This window comes from Lachnellula hyalina (genome assembly GCF_007821495.1).
Source record: "Lachnellula hyalina strain CBS 185.66 chromosome Unknown contig00088, whole genome shotgun sequence".
NCBI lineage: Eukaryota > Fungi > Ascomycota > Leotiomycetes > Helotiales > Lachnaceae > Lachnellula > Lachnellula hyalina.
The window spans coordinates 46,979-73,378 of NW_022157202.1; the positions used below are offsets into that span (position 1 = coordinate 46,979).

General features: G+C 47.4%; 6 protein-coding genes and 1 non-coding gene across 7 annotated transcripts; 3 read left to right on the forward strand and 4 right to left on the reverse strand.

Moving 5' to 3' along the window:
* Positions 1-569: 569 nt before the first annotated feature.
* On the forward strand, positions 570-2,393 carry GDT1 (GCR1-dependent translation factor; the record flags this gene model as incomplete). Its single annotated transcript, XM_031150848.1, has 3 exons — positions 570-1,274; positions 1,322-2,228; positions 2,320-2,393. 3 exons carry the CDS (start codon positions 570-572, stop codon positions 2,391-2,393), a joined length of 1,686 nt encoding a protein of 561 aa, XP_031004469.1.
* A 2,560-nt stretch (positions 2,394-4,953) lies between these two features.
* On the forward strand, positions 4,954-8,764 carry prz1_1 (Transcriptional regulator; the record flags this gene model as incomplete). The annotated part of the gene is made up of 5 exons (XM_031150849.1): positions 4,954-5,188; positions 5,236-5,325; positions 5,374-5,957; positions 6,443-6,566; positions 6,612-8,764. The coding sequence occupies 5 exons, from the start codon at positions 4,954-4,956 to the stop codon at positions 8,762-8,764; spliced, it is 3,186 nt and encodes a 1,061-aa protein (XP_031004466.1).
* A 2,247-nt stretch (positions 8,765-11,011) lies between these two features.
* crlA_0 (Cyclic AMP receptor-like protein A) lies at positions 11,012-12,410 on the reverse strand (the record flags this gene model as incomplete). The annotated part of the gene is made up of 3 exons (XM_031150850.1): positions 11,012-11,824; positions 11,892-12,093; positions 12,154-12,410. The coding sequence occupies 3 exons, from the start codon at positions 12,408-12,410 to the stop codon at positions 11,012-11,014; spliced, it is 1,272 nt and encodes a 423-aa protein (XP_031004467.1).
* Positions 12,411-14,051: 1,641 nt separating this feature from the next.
* Positions 14,052-15,813, reverse strand: prlL_1 (MFS transporter; the record flags this gene model as incomplete). Its single annotated transcript, XM_031150851.1, has 4 exons — positions 14,052-15,062; positions 15,109-15,525; positions 15,575-15,619; positions 15,673-15,813. 4 exons carry the CDS (start codon positions 15,811-15,813, stop codon positions 14,052-14,054), a joined length of 1,614 nt encoding a protein of 537 aa, XP_031004462.1.
* Positions 15,814-17,841: 2,028 nt separating this feature from the next.
* Positions 17,842-17,923, reverse strand: LHYA1_G005909. Its single transcript has one exon. It is a non-coding gene; the product is annotated as a tRNA-Glu (tRNA).
* Positions 17,924-18,965: 1,042 nt separating this feature from the next.
* On the forward strand, positions 18,966-20,420 carry Sphk1 (Sphingosine kinase; the record flags this gene model as incomplete). Its single annotated transcript, XM_031150852.1, has 2 exons — positions 18,966-19,582; positions 19,628-20,420. 2 exons carry the CDS (start codon positions 18,966-18,968, stop codon positions 20,418-20,420), a joined length of 1,410 nt encoding a protein of 469 aa, XP_031004486.1.
* A 3,963-nt stretch (positions 20,421-24,383) lies between these two features.
* Positions 24,384-25,494, reverse strand: orsE_0 (Dehydrogenase; the record flags this gene model as incomplete). The annotated part of the gene is made up of 2 exons (XM_031150853.1): positions 24,384-25,306; positions 25,368-25,494. 2 exons carry the CDS (start codon positions 25,492-25,494, stop codon positions 24,384-24,386), a joined length of 1,050 nt encoding a protein of 349 aa, XP_031004485.1.
* Between the last annotated feature and the right edge of the window lie 906 nt (positions 25,495-26,400).

Here is a 26,400-nt window from a genome sequence, read left to right on the forward strand (position 1 = left end):
TTCTGCAACACCGACGCCGTGTGCCCCGTCTTATTATTCCCTGTCTACCCTGTCTACCCTGTCCGCCGCATCCGCATCTAAAAAAGAAGGCGCGGCCCTCACCCTCACAGGCTCACCCTCACACTACGGGGTACAGTACGAGTGAGTACGAGTGAGTACGACGTACACTACTTTCACCCTCACCTCATCTTACCTTACCCTAGCGAATAGCCACAACCTACTACACCTACTCTGTACCTAGGCCTAGTTCTAGCCCAGACAGCCAGATCTACCCTACCGTCCCTTTCCACCATCATAAATCACTTCACTTCACTTCACCTTGCGACTCTTTACGAATACACTCCACCTTCTTGACACTCCTTCCTACCTCTTTGTGTTTGTAATGTCAAGGTAGCATTGTGATATCTAATTCCTCCTACTTCAGGATCATCCGAATCCATCTCTCCGAATAAGGGCGCCTGTCATCGCACCCCTTACCCCTAAGACAAGGTTTCCCCACAAACCGTTTTTCGATCTACAAACCTCTCCCGCGTCTCTTTCTCGCAGCTCTACATAATTTTTACACGACAATGAAGTTCAGAAAACGCCCTTCTCCTTTGCTCCTTCTCCTTCTCCCCTCGTTGGTCTCGGCGCTCGCTGTCGCCGCCCAGGACAGCACCGTCCAGTCGACTCTCGCCAAAAACACAGACGCCAAAGATTCTTCCAAAGGAGACTCCGAAGCACGGGGAGTCGACCTAAATACAAAATCGAAATTCGAGATAGGAACGAAAGATGCGCCAGTAGACGGAAAGGATGGAAAGCCGCATGCTGGCCCTTGGGTTGGCACTGAGAAAGATTCAAAGAAACCAGATTCTGACAAGCCTGCAACGAAAAAAGAAGACGCCGAATTAGTGCTGGATGCGAAGAAGGACCCGAAGCAGGAATCGACACAGGTCGGTCCTGGTGGCACCAAGATACCGCTTTCCAATGATGGTGTGATGGATGACCACAATCGAGCGGTACCAAAAACAGGAACTACTGGCACAGAAGGTGGCGTGAGCGAGAAGGATAAGGCGCGGAAAGCACAAGAAGGTCAGACAGGAGAGAAGGTGGAGAAGACGCCAGATTCTCCAAAGACAGCGCCTCCACTACCCCATAGTGAGCAGACCAAGGTGGAGAAGGTAAAGGAAAAGGAGAAGGAAAAGGAGAAGGAAAAGGAGAAAGACAAGAGTAAGAGCAAGGATGGTGGTGATAGTGATCATGACACTACAGCGGAGGGGTTAGCAGGAATTGAGGTACGGTGAATCAAAATTTCCATGATCTATGCTAATTGATAATACAGAAACCAAAAGACCTCCCGGACAAGACCAATAAGCTTCCAAATCCAATCCCCGGCTCGGCGGACAAGAATCACCTCGATGTTAATACTGGTTCAGCCAAAGACCCCTCTAAGTTTGCCAGTGTGGGAGAAGAGGGCAACGAAGGGATCATTCAACCCCTACACTCCTATGTCCTCTCCCTGACCATGATCCTCTTTTCCGAAATAGGCGACAAGACGTTTCTGATCGCAGCCCTCATGGCCATGAAACATGACCGTCTCCTCGTCTTCAGCGCAGCCTTTTCCGCCCTGCTCGTCATGACCGTCCTATCCGCCGTTCTCGGCCACGCAGTCCCAACCTTGATTCCCGAACGCTTCACACACTTCCTCGCCGCAGGACTATTCCTCGTCTTTGGCGGCAAGATGCTAAAGGAAGGATTAGCAATGGACAAAGAAGAGGGCGTAGGCGCAGAAATGCAGGAAGTGGAAATGGAGCTCGAAGAAAAGGAAAATGAAGCGCGGAAACAAAACCGTAGACGCTCGTCGATCTCTCCTTATGCTTTGGAAATGGGACTGGGACGAAAAGCTAGCACGAGGAAATCACGCTCTGGGTCCCGTCTTCCTTCGCCTCCTCGTTCCCCATCTTCATCTCCTGACCGTTCTGTCTCACCAAAGCGATCAAATTTCAAAGGCGCTATGTCAGGTTTGACCAATTTGTTTAGCCTATTGCTCAGTCCGGCGTGGGTACAGACATTCGTCATGACATTTCTGGGCGAGTGGGGTGATCGTAGTCAAATCGCTACTATTGCTATGGCTGCGGGCGCGGATTACTGGTGGGTTACTGGTGGTGCTGTGAGTGGGCATGCTGTGTGTACAGGTGTGGCTGTTATTGGGGGACGCGCTATTGCTGGGAGAGTTAGTTTGAGAGTTGGTATGCTGCCTTGTCTTTTCTGCCCCCCCCTCTCTCCCTTTCGCTGACACATCCCAATTATACAATCCCATTCAACTAACAAACAAAACAGTCACGTTAGGCGGCGCAGTAGCCTTCCTAATCTTCGGTGTCATCTACCTAGCCGAAGCCCTCTACGCAGCATGAATTTTACCTAGGTACCTTACCTAATGCCCTCGAAACAGAAAGAGAGAAAGAACCGCCAACCAAACCAAACTCCCTTGTTCTCCTTCATTGTCTGAATAAAAGAAAGAAATACTTTATTGTAATAATAGCATGTCATAGAAAAGCGCAGCAGCACAGCACAGCACTTGCCCGTGAATGAGCGGGCGAGTGGGTAATTGGGTATCTATCTTATCTAGTCCGAACGGGTGAATCAATGGGTGACTGGGTTTGGAGGGTGGGAGATGGCTGGATGGATGGGGGCATGGAGTATGAATTGATAATAAAGTACACAATGGAACTGAACTGAATCGATCGAATTGAAATGGCATGGCGTGGTAGCTTGAGATGAATGAATTGTATATTATGTGTATGTGTGTGTTACAGTGTTGATTGAATCCTGATGTTTGATTAGATGAATGACCTGTACGTGAGTGAGTGAGTGAGTGAGTGGAATGGAATGGGTTAGGAGTCTTTCCTAGATGTTAGAAGATAAGATATGATATAAGAGGGGTGTTGTTTACGGTGTTGTGTTTTGTTTTGGTGGGGATAAGGGTGATTGGTTGTTAATTTGCGGTGTGTTAAGAAGGGGAGGTGGAGGGGGGATGGGTTAGAGAGAAAGGACATCGAATATGACAAGAGGTAGATGGTAGGTAAGAAGTTTTGAAACTCAGATTAGGGCAGTCGGAAGCTGATGGTCGCACAGAGGAGCTAACCAGTAACTATTAGGAAGAAGAAGGTGGGGAGGAAGTTTTAGCTTCTTTGTTTTAGCTTTTCTGTTGGTCGTGATGGACGTCAAGGAAAGGAAGTGAGATAGGTAGTGATGGGTTTGTGAAATGGAAGGAAGAGGTAAAATATGCTCGTAAAGCAGGAATAACTGAATCTAAGTGAAAGTATTGTCGAAATTGAGAAGTAGCGTCTGTCACCGCCTTTGCTTGACTCCTGCGGTGTGAATCTTTGCTTCGCAAACCTAGATGTCCATGAAGTCCCATACATCCTCACTTTGCTTCCTCATCAAGGATGAGAGGGCGTCTAGTTTCAAAGGTTCGATTATGCTCAAGTCAAGCTCTTCGTCAATCTCAAGTGTCGTCGTGATGTTCGTGTTCTGTTCTTGTTTGATATCAATGCTATCGAATTGAGAGCCGATCCCGGTATGCGTGTATGACGTTGTAGCATGAGAGTGTGATGCGAGCGAGTCTAGCAAGAAGACATCGATGCGAGGGCTAGGGATGATACATCTCAAGTCGAGATTGAGCTGCGATGTCGTTGGGGGATGGTAGGTCTCAGTGGAAGGTTTAAAGTTGTCATTGTAGTCCGTCGATGGGATGAGACTGGGAGGCAGAACCAGAGCTTTAGTGAACTCTGAAGTATCTGCCGGTCTTGCATCAATGAGTAAATACTCTGTTGGAAGTTGTCAACACTTTTATTGTTCCTCTTGAGGTTGCAGAAGGGATGATGCTGAAGGTTGTGAGGAGAGGAAAGTGCATACGATCAAATTCCACACCAACATTGGAGGTTACCCTGCCCATTCTCAAACAAGCATATATCAAAAAGAAGACAATCGCAACTATGAGTACTTGCACCATAGTCGCTGCGTAAATAGCCTTGTCCAATCGCTGAGGGGTGCTACCCGAAGAGTTGGAGATCCAGTCCAGCAATAGAACACCAAGAAATGGAAACATAGCAGTAAGCGTATGCTCTTTAAGAATCCAAATGATGTTTTAACTTCTGAAAGTGGCTTGTTTGAGTATAGAGAGCAGAAATCAAGGGTGTAGAGAGCAGAAGACAAGAAGGGAAACGGTTCAGAGAGGCAAGGTAACTTAAGAAGGGGGAGGGCCATCCACCCCCAAACCCCCCCTGGGCTCCATCCATCACTTTTCATGGCTTAGGTGCACAAGCATAGTACGAAGAAATTTGCTTCTCTGTTGAGAAGAGGAAATCATTGGCCCTGTGAGTCGTCTCAACTCTTGCTGCTTGAAATATGTTCAGGATGAACGAATCAGGTTAGCGTTCAAGGCGAGTGCGGCATTTTCTCGATTCGGAAGCCGCCATGGAGTGTGACCATTCGCCCTGTGCGTCGGTCATGCTGTGTATTTAATTGGCTTTTGTGAGGAGGCTTCGTGCATGATGGTGTACATTTATAAGGCGAAGACCTGATATTCTGCTGCCTGCCACTGCTGACGAGCTAAACCAGGTTGATCATGCCGCCATGCCTGCGCCTTGCTGCAATCCCCAATCACACTCAGGCTGCTTTAGACTTGTCGCTTTGCGGCCTTTGCCGCTGATCAAGCCCTGAGCGCTAACGTCTTCCGAAACCTGCCGTTCATCGCAGCCTCGTCATCTCCAAACTGGAACGACCATCTCGCCTCATCTACGACGCCGAGTCAGTGATGGCCCGTGGGAACCGCGCAGTACTGAGGGCTGAACACAAATTAGAAACCGAATACAAAGCCTACGACCTCGATCCACCGACTATGTCTGTTCTCTATCCTCTCATCTCGCCTATATTGAGATAACGAACGTTCATAACCGACAGCAAGGCGAGATGGATCCATCATCGATGAATCCAAGCAGTGACAATATCGCTACTCTCGGATCTCAAAATGTTTCTTCTTTGGATGAACCCAATGCCAGACTGAAGGCTCTCTTGGACCAGCAAGCTCGAATCCAAGCTGAGATTAAGGCCTTGCTGCCCTCCCAAAATGGTGTAGATACCCAAAGGGAATTGGCTATGCTGAACCACAAACACAAGATATTGACATCATGTCAAGAGAAATCAGGTAAATAGGCACTGGATAGCTGTGGGAAATATCTGACATACTTTCAGGTCTTCCTATTGTAGTTTTGTCCGCCGAAGAAGAATGCCGGCTCCTACAGTACAAGTGCGAATGCCTTGAGGCTACCTGCCTCCAGTCAAGTATGACATTCCTATGTACCTAAGATATTACTAACATTTCTCCATCAGGAGATTACCCCACTGTCAACCATCTTTTTGACCAGGGAGCATTGCCTCTTGAATCCGTCCAACCCGCTGGGTTCGAGGAATGGCTTCGCACGAACGCCAAAGAGTATGACCCCATCCTCACAGCCAAGGCATCTGATGGTGCTACTCAGCATCTGAAATATATGCCCTCTCTCAAATGCTCGGAGCTTGAGTGTATACATTATATATATGGCTTTCACGGTAAGGACGATTTGGAGAGTCACAAGCGGCAACACCACAAGATCCTCAAGGAACCAACATCTTCATTGCAGGCTCAAACCAGTCTATCTCAAAATACATCAGAGCCATTACCCGGTACTGGACAACAACAGAGTTCTTCTCCGCTTCCTAATCACGTGTTGCAACGGAATCAACCAACGACAGCAACCAATGACCCTTTTTCTGCTGGCAGTCGCCCTCGGTGGGAGTTTTCGGAGGGTTCGGCAGTATTGTCCCGAGATATCAACCCTCGAGGGATCCCAAACACCGTTCAAATCACAACTACCCCATATAGTGCACCAGCACCAATGCAGCCCGTCGCAGAAGAGGTCTCTAATCAGAACTCTGTGCGTTCCAAGCTCACCTATTCATTCATACCTGAATATCCCGCCTCTTCAGAGCACACTGTTAGCTTGCAAAAGGAAAACTCGCAGCATCCATCGAAAAGAGTCCGTCTTGGTATGGAAATTCTGGATGATACCAGATTAATGAGAGAAGTGGGCCCTTGCCTAAGGTGCAAAATATTGAAAAAGAAGGTAAGGTTCCTTTCAACCCTCCCCCACCCCACGTCCCTTCCTTAGAAATCCATTGCTTCATGGTATATATATAGTTCCAAGAATTTTTAACCTCTTTATGTTCTCTATATTCAATTTTGAATTTTACTTATAGGATCTTTAGTTAGCTGAACTATTTCTTAATAACGATTTTTAATTCCTTTTCTTATTTACTTTTTACTAAGTATCCTTCTTAACCTTCCTTTTTAGTGTTATATTTTATTAAGGTTCTTTATCTATCCAAAAGTCTTGTGCGATCAGACAGCTAACCACATCAGTGCGATGCTGGAGATCCCTGCTCTCTTTGTCCGGAACAAGACAGTCTGGCGGAGGGTGATTACTGGAAGGTTTTGGGTTGCTACAGAGGGCCTCTTACTTCCCTTGTAGAAATTCTAATCCCAGGTATGAGGATAAAATTTGTCTAGTCACAGCGCTAACAATGCCTAGATGGACAACCAATCCAAGATCAATATTCACGTGATCCGCCACCACCTGCATTTGCATGGTCCGCCAGCAGAAGATTCATTGCGAATTGGAAAAGCAAATTGAAGTCTCTGAGACCTAATTCTGCTGAACTCAAGGACGAGTTTGGGCTCTTATGGCTGGGAAACGCTGAAGCTCGGTCCCAGGGCCCACCGCTTATACCTCCAGCATACGTACTTATACAGACATGCGGGGAAGGCTCTAGTATATTAAGCCTACTCAGACTCAGTGCTAGACTTTCAGTATCCCGCAAAATCGAGCTCAAACATTTTCATGTCCTTTCACACGCAAAAGACATGATGCGCGAAGCTTTTATCTTTAATCGCAGCCACCAATCGTGGAGCAAAGAACTTCATACTCAAGGTTTTCCGCTGTATGACAGATATAGCATTCTTCATCAATGCGCTCGAAATTTCTTGCTATCATTTGATAACATAACACTACGGCGGAGCTCTTTGGACCCCCAGGATTGGATCGCAACCTTTTGTGCGTTGTGCTTTCTGCATGCTAGTATATACTTCTTGGGCGATGGTGTCTCACTGGCAAGAGATGAAGGAATTCAGTGGACGCAGTTCAACAATATTGGACTCCAAAGTGTCTACAAAGCGCTCGTCAGCACTTTCATGTGGTCAACTCCCTCACTATTAGATGACGAGGCTGCTTTCATGCCTTATGAGTCCGGACAATTACTATCTTCTCTTAGACTGCTGGTCTATAAAGACCTATGGGAAGAACATGGCATACAAACGACGAAAGATTTCCTTATGGAACTCGCAAACGGGGGTCTTGACCTGATATCTACATTTTATGTCCGGTATCATCAACATTCCAGGTCATGCATCCGACCAGAGTCTGCCGGCATAAGAATCCAATCCCCAGAAATAAGTTTGGAGTCAATATCAGATCCGAGAGTATCAGAGAGAAATCCAGGTGCATCGTCAAATCTCAATTTGGAATACTCAACCTCCGGCAACGTGACCCTGGAAGGCGCATCAACGGCAAACACCATCGGCAATAAGCCCACATATCAAAAGCCAAAACATGATCGTGTATATTGCAAGTCGTGCGAAGACTATCCTGACGGATTTCGCGGAGAACATGAGTTAAGGAGACACGAAGATCGTGAGCACAAGAGCACGATTAAGAAGTGGATTTGTGTTCAACCTACCGATCCCGGAAGTCATCCAGTACCGGAATTGTCGTTACCAAACTGCAAGTCCTGTCTTCAACTGAAAAGTTACGGTGCATACTATAACGCTGCTGCGCATCTTCGACGTGCTCATTTCAAGCCAAAGGCACAGGTCAGGCCGAAGAATATAGAGCAGAAAGGGGGAAACGAAGGAGGAGACTGGCCGCCCATGTCAGAACTCAAACATTGGTTGAAGGAAATCGAAGAGCCCGTCGAAAAGAAACGAGTGCCAACTAATGAGGAACGATTCGTTGATGCCAATGAAGGTACAACGCTGTTCTCTCATCCGCATCTTAATCCAGCACCTACGAATACGACAACTGCTTCAAACAATCTTAATCCAATTTCCGGTATCCTTCTAGGGTCCTTGGAGCAGCGGGCGGAAGAGCGCTATCAAGCTTCACCACCGAAACGTTGCCCATACCCGGACTGCGGAAGACAATTCACGAATCTCAAAGCACACATGATAACCCACTACAACGAACGTCCAGAGAAATGCCCCATTACAAGTTGCGAGTACCACACTAAAGGTTTCGCCCGGAAGTATGACAAAAATCGACACACGCTTTCGCACTATAGAGGCGTTGTCACCTGTCCTTTCTGCCCTGGTGTAGACACACCTACAGAAAAGACTTTCTCACGAGCAGATGTGTTAAAGAGGCACTTGACGAGTGTGCATCGCGTGGATCAGACACCTCCGAATATGTGGAATTCCGTGGCTTCGGATTCAGTAGAGTTGGGGAGGGAGGAAGAGAGGAAGGGAAAGTGTTCGATTTGTAAGAAGGAATATAGTGGACCACAGGCGTTTTACGAGCACCTTAATGATTGTGTATTGGCGGTCATTGCACCGGCTGCCATTGCGCCGGCTCCTCTGGCTGGAAGTCCAGAGAAGAGTTCTGTTCAGGTGGTCGAGGCTGACGAATTATGATTAATCACGCTTCAATCATTAGGAAGAGAGACGTGTTCGATAATTCTCAGCGTATCTACAAAACCCAAGCTTACTTAAGTCGACTTAGGTTAGGTTGGGTTAGTCATTTATAACTCTATAAGTGTAATTCTAGCCATTTATCAAGACAAGTCTTATAAAAGTTAAACCTCAATAGTTGAATCAATTTTAACTTCTAGTTGATTACCTTATTTACTGTACAAACACCTCTAGGAGATGGAATGTCAATATAACAGATAGTACTCCCTCCGCTTCTTGAATGCCATTAACTCACCAGCCCACGTCTCCTTGATAGCATCAGGAGACAACCCGGACTCAATCCCTTCTCTAATAAGTGACCCTCCGGACAACACGTCAACATCGTAAACCGTCGCGTTGGAACTGTTGAACAACCAATGGAAGCTCGTCGTCGTGTTCCCATAGCCGGTGTCGTTGCCCGCCACTTCATACAAGTGCTTCACACTCCACAGCAGAGCAACACCAAGGTACACAGGATCGAACTCCATGTAGTCCTGCTCGCAATCCAGAGATATATAGCTCTGCAGTCCACACGCTGTTTGAGATACAAATTTGGAGGTCGTGGGAGTGAAACATGCGGGGCGGAATGTCGTATGGGGGATCTTTAGAGACCGCATTGTGTCGGACCATGACTCGTTCGTGTACGGTGCTCCGACAAGCTAATACCAATGTAAGCATATCACGTTATAGAGCAGATCGGTAAGCGCTCAAGGTACTGGGAGTTGTTCATGCTTACTTCAAAAGGATGGGTTGTTCCTCGCCCCTCGGATAGACTGGTACCCTCAAACATACACGCGCCCGGATAGATCAGTGCAGTATCTGGTGTCGGCATGTCTAAAATCTAGTCAATATCAAGACTCATACCTGAGAGATATAGAAGAGGACCTACTTGGACTGGGCATGACCCAGGTAAGACCAGTATCTTCCCAAGACATGGATCTCCGCCACCCCTCCATCTTTATAACTTCCAGGGTCAGCGCCGAGCCATTTGCCGTTTCTTGTATCCAGCCTTCCCCGACGAACATCGTGGCCAGCTCTCCTGCTGTCATTCCGTGCGCCTGAGCGATCGGTCGACGCCCGACATACGAAGCATAGCTCTCGTTGAGCACCGGTCCAAAAGCGTTTAGCCCAGTGAGCGGGTTCGGCCTGTCGAGTACTACAAAACTGGCATTGCACAGAGCTGCCGCAACCATGGTATCGTACATTGCCCAGGTATCTAAGAGTGATTAGATTAGCTACTTGCATTCATCAAAGCAGCCAGAATACTACACTCACAAGTATAGAAGCGAGCGCCAACATCTTGGATATCAAATACCACCGTGTCAGCTCCCGACTCGCTGATATAGCGCACCAACGTCGTTGTGTTCACATTATAAGCATCCTACGGCCAGCACGGTCAACAATCTATCTGCCAGCTTGATATCGGGATGCACACATAAACCGTCAAGCCAGTTTTCGAGTCCACAAAAGTCCCAGTTGATCCTCCCGCTTGCGCGGTGCCTCGAAACCCGTGCTCGGGTCCCATCACCCCCACCACGTCAACCTCGCCCGCCTCGAACATCACATCTACCCCTAGATCCAAGTCCAGCGTCACTCCTGTTGGGTTGCTTAGGATAATCACCTTGCGCCCTGCCAGCTGCTTGTATTTGGATTCTTGCAAGACTGTGAGTCCGGGTTTGACCGTTGGGCTTAGTCCAAAGACCGGCACTGCGAGCAGAAGCTCTAGCACATGGCGATATTGGAGTCTCATGTCGAGGGAGATATACGGTCAATTGACCGTTGACTTTGATTGTGAGGGGAAGTAGAAAGAAGATATCTATATTGTACGAGTAATTCTGACAGGGTTTCGAGGATAGGATACAGAGGCTCCCCCGGCCTTTTAACATCGCTCGCATCCGTCCCATCCCACTTCCGACTTCCTCTCTCATCCGTTATCTTCAACTTATCAGAGTTTCGCTCACCGCGAGCATTGGGATATTTGAATGTCGCTAGAGCTCTGAATCTAATGATGGGGTTTGAATCTAGCAACGTTGCTTTTGAGCTAGTAACTCCACATTGACGATCTCTTGCCTCTTCGGCTATGCTTGTTCAGGGGGAGGCTCAAGTGTTCAAAAGTGGCATGTGCATCACAACCATCCAAATAATAATATGACCCGAGTTCAATTCCTTGAATATGTACCAGCAGGCACAGCAGCATGTCTCTCACACCATCTATACAGACTCGGACATGCTCCCCAGACTCCGACTATGGCTCAATTCAATGGTACTCTCAGTCTTCCTCTTCCCTCCGTATCCCCTCTCATTTCCCTCCAAGACCGCAAAGCCAACCCCCCTAGCCTGTTTCCTGCTCTCAACCCTCGCCAACAGCACGCCCCTGCATATAGACAGACTGGTCGTGAAATAGATAACCGTGTTCCAGAAGCCCTGCAGCGGCAGCACGACCGCCGAGCAGATGTTCAGCGCGAACGACGGGTCCTTGGGGTACCGCAGTCCGTATACTCGATTCACGCTTGCTGGGACCCAGGTGATCAGGATCGAGATGGCGAACAGCAGCGCGCATTTCGTGTACGCCCACTTTATCTTGTCCACCCCGCTCGGCCGCTTGGGGAATAAGGTTCCTCTCGGCGTCGTGGCAGGAGGCGGAGGTCGGCTGCTGTCCTGCGCGGAAATGGTGATGGTGTATTGGTCTCTGCCCGCGGCTGGCTTCTCGGGCCGTGTGTACGTCGCTGCTGGTGTTGTTGTGCCGACTGGAGACTTGCAGCTGCCCCCGTGCTCGGCCGTGGTCACGACTTCGATTTCCGTGGTGCGGATCCCGGTGAAGGCTGGTTCGGCGTGGCTGGTCGATGTCAGGGTGCCATCGCCATCGCCAGGACCGCTTATGGCTCTGAGCTGAGAGCGTTTCTGGAAGATCTCGACGCCGACGCGGACGTAGATTATGAGGGCTGCGAGGATGGCTAGCCAGATGGGCGCGTAGTAGGAATAGATTCTTATGGCGGCCCACTCGTTGTCTATCCAGCACCAGAGCTGTAGGTATACAAATGTGATTAGCAAAGCACTGAAACTTTGGTTGTGCGGAGCAGATAGTACGTACAGTTGCATTTCCATACATCTTACCCTTCACTTCCGTCTTGTATACCAGACAGAACAGAGCTGGGACAAAGGGAAGCCCATAACATATAAGCCCATACACCCAATATAGTTTCTTTAGCCGATGAGCATCATAGCGCCGGAAGAAGACCAAGTAAACATTAACCGCCATGGCACAACTCCACATAGGATCTGACTGCATAAACCTATTTCATTTCCGTCAGCTCACTAATCCTCACATACATAGCTGAAGAAAGAAAACTTACATTTCCAACAAAAAGCCCTGGAACTGACACAACGCCCCGTCGACATGCGAAAGTGCAGACCCTCCTATAAGAACAGCCACACTCGCGAAAAGATTGGCAAACGAGGCATAGAAAATCAATGTATTCGAAAGCGTCCGGAACTCTTTGATGAATATAAACGTTGCTAGCAGAATAAGTGTTCCAGTGACCGAGATGGAGGCTGTGGTGCGTTCAATGATGATAAGCACGTCGATTTCTTGCTTGGTCAACGCACCCATGGTAACGAGCAGTAGTAGTTGCTGTAGTTAAATCTCAACAGCAGTGAGCAGAGATCAGTAACTGCTACCATGATATTCGAGCATGATGTGTGTCAAGTAAGGAGATTCTCTGCATATGCGGAGAGAAACTGGCATATATCTATCTATCTCTCTGTCTGTCCTCGCTTACACCTATGTATCACTCCCCCTAATTTACTGTAGAACCAGAAACGTTGGTTGCGAGCGAGTGAGTCCTCGGCACTTAATTAAACTTCCAAGCTTTTCGAGCTTTCCAACTCAACTCAATCCGTTCAAATTTCACACGGAGGCTGAAATGAAAGCCTACGTGTGCAAGCCCATCCATCCATCCATCCATCCATTCAGCCCTGCCGAAACTCCACAGGATCGTCCACAGGATCGCCTCCGTTCGAGGATAAAAACGGTGCGGCTTTTTTGCCCTGTACACGCGCTTTGGGATACACACACGTACTATACCACTGATCTTCCCCTCCTCCCTCGTAAGCACTATCCGCACTGCACCGCACCGCACCGCACCGCACCCCAGAATACCCCAGCGCGGGGTTGTACATATACATGTGCATGTAAGATTTACATGCCCCGGGAGGATCTATGTCACAATCAGCTATACGAGCATCGCGGTCCATTTACCGGCTTTCCAACGCCCAACAGCCATTTGGACAGAACATCTCGCCTGCTGTTTTCCCATGCGTTGCGTTGCACAGAAAAAGTCAATTCCGGAAAAATTACCTTTGCTGACGTACCTCACAATAGGCGGTTGGATGTAATGTCGCTTGTCTGGAGTGTAGTATAGTGTAGTGTAGTGTAAGGTTGTAGCAGGCAAGGAACGGCTGGACGGATTTATTTATTTATTCATATCTGTACCTACCTATCTACCTACCTACCTACCTATCCATAGCGAGCATGAAAGGAAATACCTACAGTACTAGGCACCTATGTCCATCACACATACCTACACATGCATCCTAGCATAACCCTATTGTCACACCACTCATGCTTTCCTCGGGCTAATGTGCATGTAGGGCACCAGGGGCGTTCGCTTAATTCCGACGCACTACATGTAAATGTACATGGATGAGGATGAGGATGTGTGATACAGTACAGTACGTAGAATAGGATATAATAGGATGGATTAGAATATCATAAAATAGAATATAATAAGATAAAAAATAGAATAGAACACTCCCCCGTGTCACGATAGGTATTTAGCCTAGGGTACAGCATGTAACCATCCAACGATCCTCACTGTAGCCTATTCTGGGATGCTGGCTGCACTATACGACGCTGTACTACACTGTACTTGCGGTCAAGTGAAATGAAGCTGGCTTTCGGGTTGGATTTACTGTAGGCACGTGGGCTGCGTTTAGGTACGGTGGGATTGGATTGTCAGCTTCACGTGTGGAGAAGACAAGACGCAGAGTGAAATAAATGGACGTCGTTGATTTACATTTACAATGGCAGTGAAAATATGAAATTCTTCGTGTCTATGTATGTTGTTGAAATGCATTAGCCCAGTGGAAAAAACACCCTTCAGGTCTAGAAAAAAGCCATCCAGCAAACAATTAAACCCCCAAGTTCCTCATCCCCGAAAACTTCCACGTTCAATGTCCCTATACACAACTCTTATGTGGTATACAAGAAGTCCGGCCTCTTATCGCCAAGAGCTTCGATTTCTCTCTCCGTCTTGCCCTGGACCCAGTGGTCTCTCTTGCCCGCCCGCCTAGCTGCATTCTCCCGCCCAAGCAGGAAATGCATAACTGTGCTACCTACCACGAGGCATCCAACCATGTAGCCGATGATTGTCGCGTGGCCAACGGTGTATTGGGGACCTTTGAAAAAGATGTTGCTACTCACGACGCCATTCAGGTTACCCCAACCGATGACGAACCCAAGAACAATACCGCGCTTGTACACCCCTTCCGTGTTATTGCTCACCCAAGAAATCGTGTTCGCAATGCATGGATAGATACCAAGTGCACCGAGGAAAGTTCCCGCATACCTAGGTCTATGTATTAGAGTTGAGGGAGAAGGTCTGGACTGGGGAAGTGCATACTTGATATGAGGCTTGTGCGATCCTATAAGCATGGCGAATCCAACGACTCCGATCAATGAAACAAAGATATTAGACAGTCCACGTTGTCTGGTACGATCGGCATAGAAGCCAACGGCAACAGTGAGCACAGCAGCGCAAGCGTATGGTGGTACGGTCATGAGCTGTGCTTGGTTGCCCTTATACCCCATCCCGGCAACGATAGACGGAAGAAACAGCGAGAACGCATACAACGGCATATCTGCCCCCATATAGATGAACATACCCATATACATTTTCCAGTCCTTCACGGCAGACCAGAAATAACTCATCTTAAACTCCTCGTGTTCGGCACTGGACTGTTGGTCGAGCTTGAGTCGGCGAATGACGCGAGCGCGGTCTTGCTCTGATAGGAAGGTTGCGGTATCCGGGAAGTCGTGGACTAGGAAAAACGAGAGGAACCCGCAAAGAACAGTGGCAAGACCTTCGAGAATGAAGATCCAAGCCCAGCCGGGCTTACCACCTACGTTATGCATATTCAGAATAGCGGCAGCGAGAAGCCCACCAAAAGATCCTGAAAGTGCGGCGGCCGAGAAGAAGATGGCCTGGTGGTGAGTTAGAAATATAAGTGGGAAGGATGGATTGACTCACAGCTCGAACACCAAATTCATTTCGTTTATACCAGGAAGATAGGAAGTAGTTGACACCAGGAAACAGACCTGCTTCAGCCAAGCCTAAGAAGAAACGACAGACCATGAGACCAGACCAGCTTGTAACAAATCCCATTGAGAGCATGCAGACACCCCAGATGATCCTGTTACTTGTTAGACAGAGCAGTTGGGTGAGATGTGATGCATACATGATGATGGGGATGAAGACTGATGGCCGGAGGCGTTTGAGGAGGATATTGGCTAGAGGTTCGAAGACTGCGTAGGACACGAAGAAAATGGACAGAGCCGCATTGTATTTGCCCGTAGACATATTACCCAACTTCTTCTGTAGACCGGCGATTTTCGCATTGCCAATGTTTGTTCGATCTAAGAATGAGAGGAGGTACAGCAGGCAGAGCTGACAAGGTATCAGAAGCTGCCTTTCTGCTTGGAGACGGAGAACTCACCCATGGAATCAATTGCAAATCGAGCTTTCGAACAAGTTTGCGATCCTATGGGAACAGTGAGAAGGACATCAATAGACCTTTGAAGCTCAAGAACTCACAATCTCCTTTCGCTGAGCATCGCTCAGATGCGCATCAGGATCTTCAGGCAGATTGACTGGCATAGCATTCGCAACCTCTCCCATATTCTTCTCGTCAGAACTTCGGTCGCTCTCTACTCGAGCATGGGTTTTGGACTCCATGTTTGCAATGTAGCAGAGATGGAAATCGAGGATGAAGAATGGAAGAAAAGGTATTGATGGGGAAAGAACGATGAAGGTAGTCTTGGCGGAAGGTTGAAGGGAGTGAATTTCCTATGATTCACAGAACTTCCCTTTTACTCGTTTACAGTAATTGGCGACACTGGTGGTGCGGTGCCTGAGCCCGATGTGACATGAAGAAATAGAAGTATGCAGAGTCGGGGGAGGGGTTTGGAAAGAGGATTTGGATGTTCCTGGATTGCATCAGGGTTCCGAAGAACAACAGTATGCCGGGAGAGTAGTTCCATGCCCGCGCGAAAGCGCCGTTGGGCACACTCCACACCCCAGATTTGCCAGGATCGACCTCAGCCAAATACCCATGTAGATCGCTGCACTTCAAGAAGTATAAAGTGAAACCAGAGAAAGATCCCATCGAATCAAACACACGAGGAACATGTGTGGCGCTCTGGAAGTGGTTCATTGCCGCTCTTATTACCATATAGTGCTTATATATAGTGTAAATGTAACACAGTAAAGGCTAAGACTATTGACACTCCATGCCGTGCGATGGAGATACTCGCTTGATATGATCAAACCTAAAGGTCGTGCCGAAGAGGAAGCTTGAAATCCTTCCGAAGGGTAACAGCAACACAGAATTAGAAGCCTCTCGCGCGACTGAAGCATGCAGCCGTTTGAGGCTTGAAATGACACCTACTGGCAGTTTGGGGAAGCATGGACGCACGGAAGGCCCACTTCAACACTTATCCGTTAATCAATTATACTCCGTACCATGCTCGAATTACTCGTATAGACTGGCAGCAAAGTCTGGTAAAAGCGTATGTCGCAGTCCCAGCGCAATGGTCGACGTCCGATACACTTGAAATGGATAAAAGCAAATTTTCATGCATCGATGCTTGTGTCTACCCATCTGGATGTACCTCCGTAGCAGGTCTGTTGTTTGGAACGCTCTCTGGATACGAATTGGTGGACGTGGAAACTTTCATTTCCGCTTGAAATATGTGATCTGTGGTAGGGCATCCGCTTGCGTGGCCTGATAATGACAATACGTGGTGGAACTGGTGGGAAAACATGTATAGTGAAGGAAGACAGTAACAGGATTTCAGTGAGATTTGGGTGTTGGTGTTGGTGTTGGTGTTGGTGTTGGTGTCGGTGTACACCATTAGGCTAAGCTCTTAGGGGTTACTCGTACAGTACCTTGCCTTGGAACTATACTTGGCCGACTTCTGCGTCTCCGCCCAACAAACATGACGAAGTTCTGCAACATCAAATCCTCCTTCCGGATTATTATTTCTGCAAAATCCGATAGGGAATGACACTTGGTCTTGGACAAGAGGCAAAATGTCGCATAGAACTATCGGGAGTCAATCAGAGCAAAGTTGCGTCGGCGCCAGGCCGGATACCTATAGTGTCGCTTGAGTCACGTTATGCTATATGTCTTCTATTAATGCAGCTCAAATTTTCTACTTATGGTCTGAAAGGGAGAGATAGAGAGAGAGTAGCGCAGATTGAGTTGTTATTACATGTTCAGGGCTAGGAGGTTTGGACCTCATATTCATAGCGATTCATACGCTACTAGCTGATCACGTGTTTGTCCACACAACAGGTATATTCTCAATGTTTATCGATTGTTCGGGAATGGGATAGCTATAAGTTTCACGTGTCTATTAGCTAGTTTATACCTTCATAGGCTTTGATCTGGCGAAGCGGATGATTACTTTCCTCTTGGACTAGGTAGACAAAAGCAGACGAGGTTTGCTTCAATGGTGCAGATGTTTTACTAGTCTTATTATCTATTCACACATCTATATGATTCATAGAGGTAGGTAGAGTTTGCTAACCTCCTACGTTCAATACTAAAGTCACAAGCTCTAACCTCATCAGCCTTACCGCTTGAAGCTCGGAGCGGGCCGCCTGTGTTCACCATTATTTCGCAGTTTAGTAGAGCATATGCAAGAAAATCAAATTGAAAAAGAATAAAGCGTACAAAAGATAAAAAAGTTAAACTTGAATTTCCGCAACAGGGAATTGAACCCTGGTCTCCTGCGTATTTCTATATGAAAAGCAGAAATGCTAACCATTACACCACTGCGGACTGAGTTTGCTCACACTTAATCATACTTTAATCTATAAAAGAAACAATTAGCTCGACGGGTAGGTGATAAGAGATAGATTAAACGGATACGGCCTTTGTTACTATTCATGCTTTGGCATAAAGACTCTCGCTGAATTAAAAGAGGATTGGCACAAGTAAGTTGAAATGGTGATATTTCTTAAACTTTTTCCTATGAGTTCAATTTATACATAGGTCCTAGTGGTCGAGTTGTGAATACGAGTAGTAGTTGCGTGTTTATCAAAAGTAAGGCTTTAACTACAAGTCCCTAGCTAGAAGTATGCCCCGCTGCTATGACTTCAGGTGCGAGCGGTGCAAGTATCTGCATTCTGATGGTACAGGAGTCTTAATACGCGCATCCAAGTATGACATAGTCTTTTGGAGGGAATGTTTGTTCTGAAATAACTTTCATACATGTGATTTCAAAACGACGAAAGACATAAGAGAAGCATACTGCACAGAATTTGCTCGCCATTTCAAAGGGGGTTGAACTATTTATGGACCGGGAGTTTCGGAAGATACAAACTCTACAAGCAAAAGTATAATTATATCACAAGGTCTTTTTTTACTTGAAATGTCCAAATATCACATTATAGAAGCGCGTGTAAAAGCTATGGCAATGCTCTTTCCTATGGTAGGACAACAGGATACCTAGGACCTGGACTTTAGAAAAGCCATTGATGAAGCACTATAGTAATTGTTCTTCAGACGTCCTGCATTTGCGGCGAGACGCCATTATTGAAATAGAATTGCTTGATATGGCAATTGCAGCCTTCATCAATGTTTTAGGTGATGATGTATAATCTCTGTATAAATTCATATACAAAACAACCTCGGTCGTAGTGTTGCCCTCCGATCGCATCATTTGCCCCCACTAAAGCTACACCTACTCGGGAACATCCTAACCCCGAACCTCTAACCCCACCACACCTCAAGTAGGTAATAGTAATCAACCCGCGGACTATTCACTACACCATGGCATCCTCACTCTTCGCTCTCTACAAGCTGCTGCCTTTCCGTCGCCATGACGGCCCCTTCCTCGAGCTCTGATGGAACCTACCCCTCCAGCGACAGCGATACCGAGAGCAGCACGACAAACTACGGACACTATGGCTATTCGGGAGAGGAGCCTGTCTATCGCGAAGGCTCGCTGACTTGGGCTAAATCCACGCTGAAGGATGAGGATATAATCACTGTTACCAAGGATGAGGGGAACGAATACACCATCTTCAGTCTGGCGCCGGCAGATCCTGACGGAAAGGGCCGCCTTTATGAACTGCGAACAACGTTTGCGACGCTGCTCCCCCAGGCATTCCTTGATAAGCATCTTTTTACGACTCTGCCGCAGCATCTCCTGCCACCAAACACCCTACATGTCCTTATCTCGACGCTGTCAGGAACGGGCCTGGCGCCGGACTTTTTTGATGAAGTCTTACACCCACTTTTGAAGGCAGTAGGATTAGCAGACCCTAGTTACGTTGTTCTGCGGACCAAGAGTACAGAATCAGTCAAGGAATTTGCCAGATCACGCCTGCTGGCTGGGGCCAATGCGGGATCGGAGCAGACTGTGTTGATGCTGAGCGGAGATGGGGGGATGGTGGACACGATCAATGGGCTGCTGGAAGAGGAGTCAAGATCAAGGTATGTCTCTCATCCTTCACCATGCGCTCTAGCTAATTACTCTAGCAACTACGTCCCTCCCGTTCTCTCCCAACTACCACTCGGAACCGGAAATGCCCTCTTCCACTCCCTCCATCGACCCTCTCCCCTGCCTTCAATTTACATCCAAGGCCTACGAACACTCCTCCACGGTACACCTAAGCCCCTCCCCATATTCAAAGCCAGATTCTCCCCTGGCGCGAGACTTGTCACAGACGAAGGGCAAACAGCGACTGCTCTTTCGAATAACACGTTGTACGGAGCAGTAGTAGCGAGCTACGGTCTCCACGCAACGCTGGTAGCAGACTCCGATACCACGGAATACCGGAAACATGGAGACAAGCGCTTCGGACTGGTCGCTAAAGATCTCCTCTTCCCCGAAGGCGGAGAGTCTCCCCACGCATACAAAGCGGACGTTGCACTGGTGAAAAGCGGCAAAGACGAGGTAGTTGGTACCCAGGAACATGGCTACGTCCTTGCAAGTCTGGTTTCGAATCTCGAGAAGACATTCGCGATTTCTCCGGCTAGCAGACCACTGGATGGACAATTACGCGTGCTTCAATTTGGACCGCTTGGTGGAGAGAAGACTATGGATGTTATGAAGGGGGCGTATGCCGATGGGGCTCATGTGGAGATGGATGAAGTGGGATATGATGCTGTTGAGGGGTTGAGGATAAATTTCCTCGAAGAGGGAACGGAGTGGAAATGGAGGAGGTGCTGTATTGATGGCTTGATTGTTGGGGTGGAAGAAGGTGGTTGGATGGAGGTGCAGGTCGTTCCACGAGGGGCCGAGGCCGTGTTGGTTGCGAGTGATGTTTAAACGGCGTTCGTACGAATACTGGGCGTATTCAGGATATCGCGAGCTCGTGAATATGCTTCTCCTTCTTCTCAGTCATATACCAATGGGTGGCATCATTTGAAACAGCTAGGCCTTGTTTGGCGTTGGTATATATGAGACTATACACTTGGAATATCATACCATCAAGTCAGTTTTCTCGCGCCTTTCATTTCATTCCGCTATAAATTACGCAGGAATTGCATGCCAATTGAAGATATCGAAGATATTGATAATTACCACCTTACCCCAGAGGTATCACCCCCTCGCCCACACAGTACATCAATACCTCATAGGCGAAAGAAAGATCTAACTCTCCAATAAAACCAATTAAAACATCCTACTACTTACTCACCCGTGATTATCACTCAGCAAGCATCCTTCCGCTCGCTGCTATGGCACACTCACTCCCCGCACTCTATTTCACTCTCCGCTAAATTTTGATTCGCCATGGCCGCATACCTCGCTCTGGTCTGGTACTAGCAGTCTAGCCCCTCGGCCCCGTTTTGCTTTTTTCGAAGAAAAAGAAAGGGTATATTCGAGCGTGAGACAATTTACAAGTAGGTACGTGTAGTGTAGTGTTATCGTGCATGGGGTGATAGCTTCCTTAGCATAGATTATATGGAGGTGGAGAGAGGAAACCCGGGAAATATGGATGAAGGGTAGAAAGTCGCACATGTGAAGGGACCCTGCCCGGAAGTGCTTAGCATGTGGGAATTCAAGTTGACATGTGTTGAAATATCGTTGTCTCTCCAATTGAAGTTTCTTTGCTATCTCGCCCACTTCCAAGAGGCCTATGACCCTTCTCGATCGATACTCTTCTTTTTCTTGACAACTGGATGCGAGTGAACGACAATGGGATCAATTGATCTTAAGATAAGTCCACAGAGATTTGAAGACTGAAAACCCGGAGATATTTTGATGGAGTCTCAAAGAATGAACCCTGATGGCCTCATCATTCCTTCTTCAATGACCTTTCATTCCCCCAAATCCCAAGCACAATCCCAACCCTCGTGAGCAAAAATGGCAGTGTCGAGAGAGTAACAACCCAGTCCTGTACCGTCCACTCCGCCAACTTCGCATACTCAGCCCATCCCCCAAGCGCCTCAGCAGCTGAATGCAGGTACAGCACATCTGAGAGCAGCATGCCAATACAAAGGAGTCTCCAGACACGGACATCATCGACGAGACGCAGGACTACAGCCTCGGTAAAAGCGAAATGCAGCCATCCGCCAGCAAGCTCGGTATAGATGAAGTGGGAGGCCGGCTGGATGGATGTGAGGTTCTCGCGGGTCATAGTAGAGAGGTAATCGCCTGGTTTGAAGAGGGCTAGAAAGACTCCACCCAGGGCGCAGAAGGGCTCAAGGTAGAGGAGGAAGAAGCGGCAGAGCCAGGGGATTGTGGTTGAGGCCTTGATGGCCATTAAATATCGAGGGGTTGGTGATTAAAAGGTAGATTAGAGTGGGTTAGGGTTGATGGGGAGATTTTGCTTCAGAAGTAAATAAGAGATACTTGTAAATGTGAATAGTGAGATGGTTAGTCGTCTCACTTAGAGGGGTTCCCTAAACGGCTAGACCAGCGCTGCTAGAGTCGTCTGATCATTGCTGTTCTAAGAATTGTGATACCAAATGACTAATACTGTTACTGTTTCCTTCGGTCTAGAAACTTTTGAGAACCTCATAGCTTTGGGCTCAAGGTGTTTTCGTAATATAATGGCCCTTAGGAGTATAGAGCTAGGCTTAATTTGGAAAACCGCGCAACGCTAGCCCAAAGGAAGCGCCCCTTAACCTCGCTTACCATGGTGTTGTCGGCTTCAACCTCATCTCATCATACAGGAAAACATCTTTCTCCGAAGTTTTCGTTCCCCAATGCCATCTATAGTGATTCGATTGTATGAATAGGATCTGAAGATTCTTTCTAGAATCACAATTCGCCTGCAAAGCTATAGCTTATCGACTCAGTACTGATACTGGAGAGATGGTTAACTACGGGGTTTCCAGAGCTTGCAAGACTTGTAAACTAAGACGCAAAAAGGTAATTGATTTCTTTCCATACCACGGCTATACTAACTTATCATTTTAGTGTGATGAGACTCGTCCTGTAAGATCTGATACCCCTCACCTTGGACGAGTCTTCCCCCTTGCGCTTTTTGACATTTTGATATGTATTCGACTGAATAGCCATTCATATAACTATAGTCATGCCAAAAATGTGCAAAGGCAAAGCGGACTTGCCTTGGCTATCATGATGACACCGATCTTCATTTCCGGCGGTATCGCGGTGCTCCCCATTCGTCTGACTCGCCACTCTCAGGATCCTTCAACCAACCAACCCAAACTGTATCCAGTCTCGTTCCGACAGGCACCACTGATATTGAAATTGAGAGTTATGCCCTAGCAGCCTTTTTCAACGACTACTGTCTTGTCCCAACCTACTGCCCCATTTCACGTGGCTATCTCGATGGCCTCGAGACCTTATTAGCCGCTGCGGGACCATCTTCGGACGTTTCTGAAGCTGCAAACATCGTGGCTTTGGCAAATATAGGGACCAAGTTACGCAGAGCCTCTCTTGTTCACAAAGCTAGGATTAGATATTCAAAAATGCTGCACTCCTTACAAGTAATGATTTCAAAAGCAGGCATGGCAAATGCGACCGAAACGCTCGTGACTGCGGTACTCTTAGGACTATACGAGGTTTGAATACAACCCGGAGCATACTGTTGTGGTCAACTGGTAACTTTTACGCAGATAATTACCGCAACGGAAACGTATCCTTCTAATCACAGTTCTCATTCTTGTGGGATACACGCGGTTTTGTCTACAGAAAACTCTCCAATAGATCTACTCAACTGGGCTAGTCGCTTCCAAAGATCGAATAACCCCCCAAACCTCTTCTTCAAGGGGCCAATTAAGGTAAAATAATATACGCTGCTCTAAAACACATAATAGCTCATCTGTCTTTTCGGTACTACGTAGACACAGGCGGTTCACCTATTTTGTACGCCGGGTGCTCAGAATCTCGACGCCTTGGTCATCAAGGCCTGTCCACTTTTTCGCACGGCGGAAACGTTGCTGGCTAGCACGTCAATACTTGTAGACGACCTTCAACAGATACTGAAGAATACAAGGTCCTTGAACGAGGAAATCTCAAAGTGGCCAGACAGCCAGATTGAAGAGTGGAGACCTCGAACGCTTGGGGTTTTAAGCCCCAAACGTGGTCAGTCCATGAATTCCGAGGGTCTTTCACGTGTTGACACTTACCTTGACCGTAAGTACCGCTTTCGCGACAGCAGGAGTACTCATTGAAATCAACACAGTCTACGTCGCCGCGGTGTGGAATACTTACCGTAAAGTTCGCCTGATGATTCTAAACGTTATAATACGGTGTTCGAAACGACTGGAGGAACCAAACGGCTATCATGACGAGAAATTCCAGTTTGATGAGCTGTCTAATGATATGGTGGCATCTATTCCATTCCACCTTTGTCAAGATATAGCAAAGTTCATGATACAAGTCGAGACTGATATATACTCTGCCATTACTCCAGGAAAGTCACTCGGAGGCTTGCTTCTAATGCATCCTTTGTTTGTAACCTCGAGTTTGGTTGTAACCTCTCCTCAGCTGCAGGATTCCTTAAAGAATTGTCTGTCATGGATTGGTACAAACATGGGCATTGGCGAAGCCACTTTGCTGTCAAAGGTAAGAATCATGCCATACTTTAGGTGTTACTGCTAATTGTAACTTCAGACGTCAATGACCTTTCCAAACAAGTCTGTCGTTAATGGGTATGCCATTATATGGGCAGCAATGCTGTTCACCACAATCGAGAAGAGCATATGAGATCTCAGGCTTTTGATCAGCAACTTTCAATTTGTGTACTGCCTCTTCAGACTACCTAGCTCAACCCTTCCAATGATTCCTTTCACCCGCACATATTTTCAGCACTGCTCAACGCGAAACGCGAACATGATAACGCTCTCCACTTCTCCCCGCTGCATATTCATCCAACGCGTGGTTCACCTTATCAGCATCCAAACCCTCAATGACCTTGAATTTCAACGGCCGAATGCTTCCCTTCGCTAACCAAGTAGGAAACTCCTTCCAAAATAACTCTGCCACATCCGGGAACGAATGGGAGAAGCCTCGAATGAACTTCTCCTCGATACCCCCTTTCTTCTTCGCAAGCATTGCTTCAGTTGCCTTCCCCGGCAGCGCGCTTACAAACACCCCTTTCTTAGAATCAGACAGGAGAGATACGCCTAGAGTATGCCCCTCGCCCATATTAATAGTGTCAAAGACATGGAGCAACTCATCACCCACAATACCACGGACCTGCTCTTCGATATTCGTATCGTGGCGCGAGATAACATGCGTAGCACCAAAGCTCTTCAGCAGCTCCGCACCATCTGGCGATGCAATGGCAATAACAGTACCCACGCCAGCAAATGCCGCGAATTGGGTAGCCAATTTTCCAAGATTGGACCCGCCGCCAACAATGGCTATTTTCTGACCCGCATAATCGAAAGCTCCAGCTTCAGCTGTTTCAGGGAACGGCATATCAAAACCTCCGCTGGAGAATAGGCTCCATGCAGCCGTGACAGCGTTGATGGGATACAAAGCTGCTTCTTCATCGCTCACATCGTCCGGCACAACGGCCGCGTACTCACCGTTTATGATCGTGTATTCTTGCAGCCCGCCACCACGCGGGTTATCGAACAGCGTCTGCGAGAATACATGAGCACCAATTGGAAATTTGGCTTTCGCCCCGTTCGACACAACGGTTCCGACAAGATCCCCGGAAAATATCGCGGGGAGGCGAGAGCCGATATTGAACATGTTTTTGTCGCGGAGCTTTTGATCGAGAGGCGCCACTGGGGGTATAATATGTTAGAATGAGGCGTGATGAGGGAGGAGGGATAGGCTCAGACATACAGCCTGCTGCGGTTATTTTGATAAGCACTTCGTTGTCTTTCAATTCAGAGCTGGATGGGATTGGCAAGGTGATTTTGGTTAATGGTTTGCCGAGCTCAGTGAGAGCGAGAGCGTTTTGGGTGGACATTGTGGGAGGAGAATATGATAGAAGTCTCTAGGTATGAAAGCTAGTTGTGTTGTCTGAAAAGGCGGTTCGAGGATTTGAAAAGTCTGTGTATAGTGGAGTGATGATGAGAAGATGAAAAGGGATGTATGGAAGTACAGCTTCATGCCTTTTATACAATTCCCACGCATTCAAACTCGGAGATACTAAGCAGATTTGAAATCATTTCACACCATCATCGCTCATACATCATCTTTAAATCCGCGAAAATGTTACAAATACCTATTCCACGCATTTCCTATTAACTGTAGGATCCGAAGCCCGAAACACACCCCAAAGCAGTACACAGCGCAACACTAGCTCGTAATAGCCTAGATTTTCTTTATAAGAAATACCCTACCAGAAGAAAGGCTCTATCTTCCGTCATCATATGACAGGAAAAGACAAATATAGATGCTTAGTTCTTATTTACACGGCCTCAGATGTCTATTCCTATTTAGGATCCCCGCGCAACGCTAACCGGAAACGGCATTCTCATGTGCATTTCCGATAGAACTGGGGGAGAAAAGGTATATGTATGTAGAGGTATATTTAGTATATGAATGAATGAAATCCCAGTGGAAAGAGAAGTGTTTGGGGATGAATAAAAAATCATGTTTGGTTTTTCATTTTGGCTAAGCTTACCCCTAAACTAATTAGATCATCTTCATGTTCGACTACTAGTATATAAACTTGGAAGGATCTCGAAATCTACCTATTTTATCCGCCATGAGCAGTTCCTTTGGTATAATGTGACTTGGCTTTACGAAATCAAGCCATCGATCGGTAGTGAACGTATAAAACATCTCGTATGGTAGGTTCTTTTCCCCGCAGTGGGGTCGAGAATCAGACTCGACATCTGATCACTCGGACTTAGCACTGCCGTCCGGG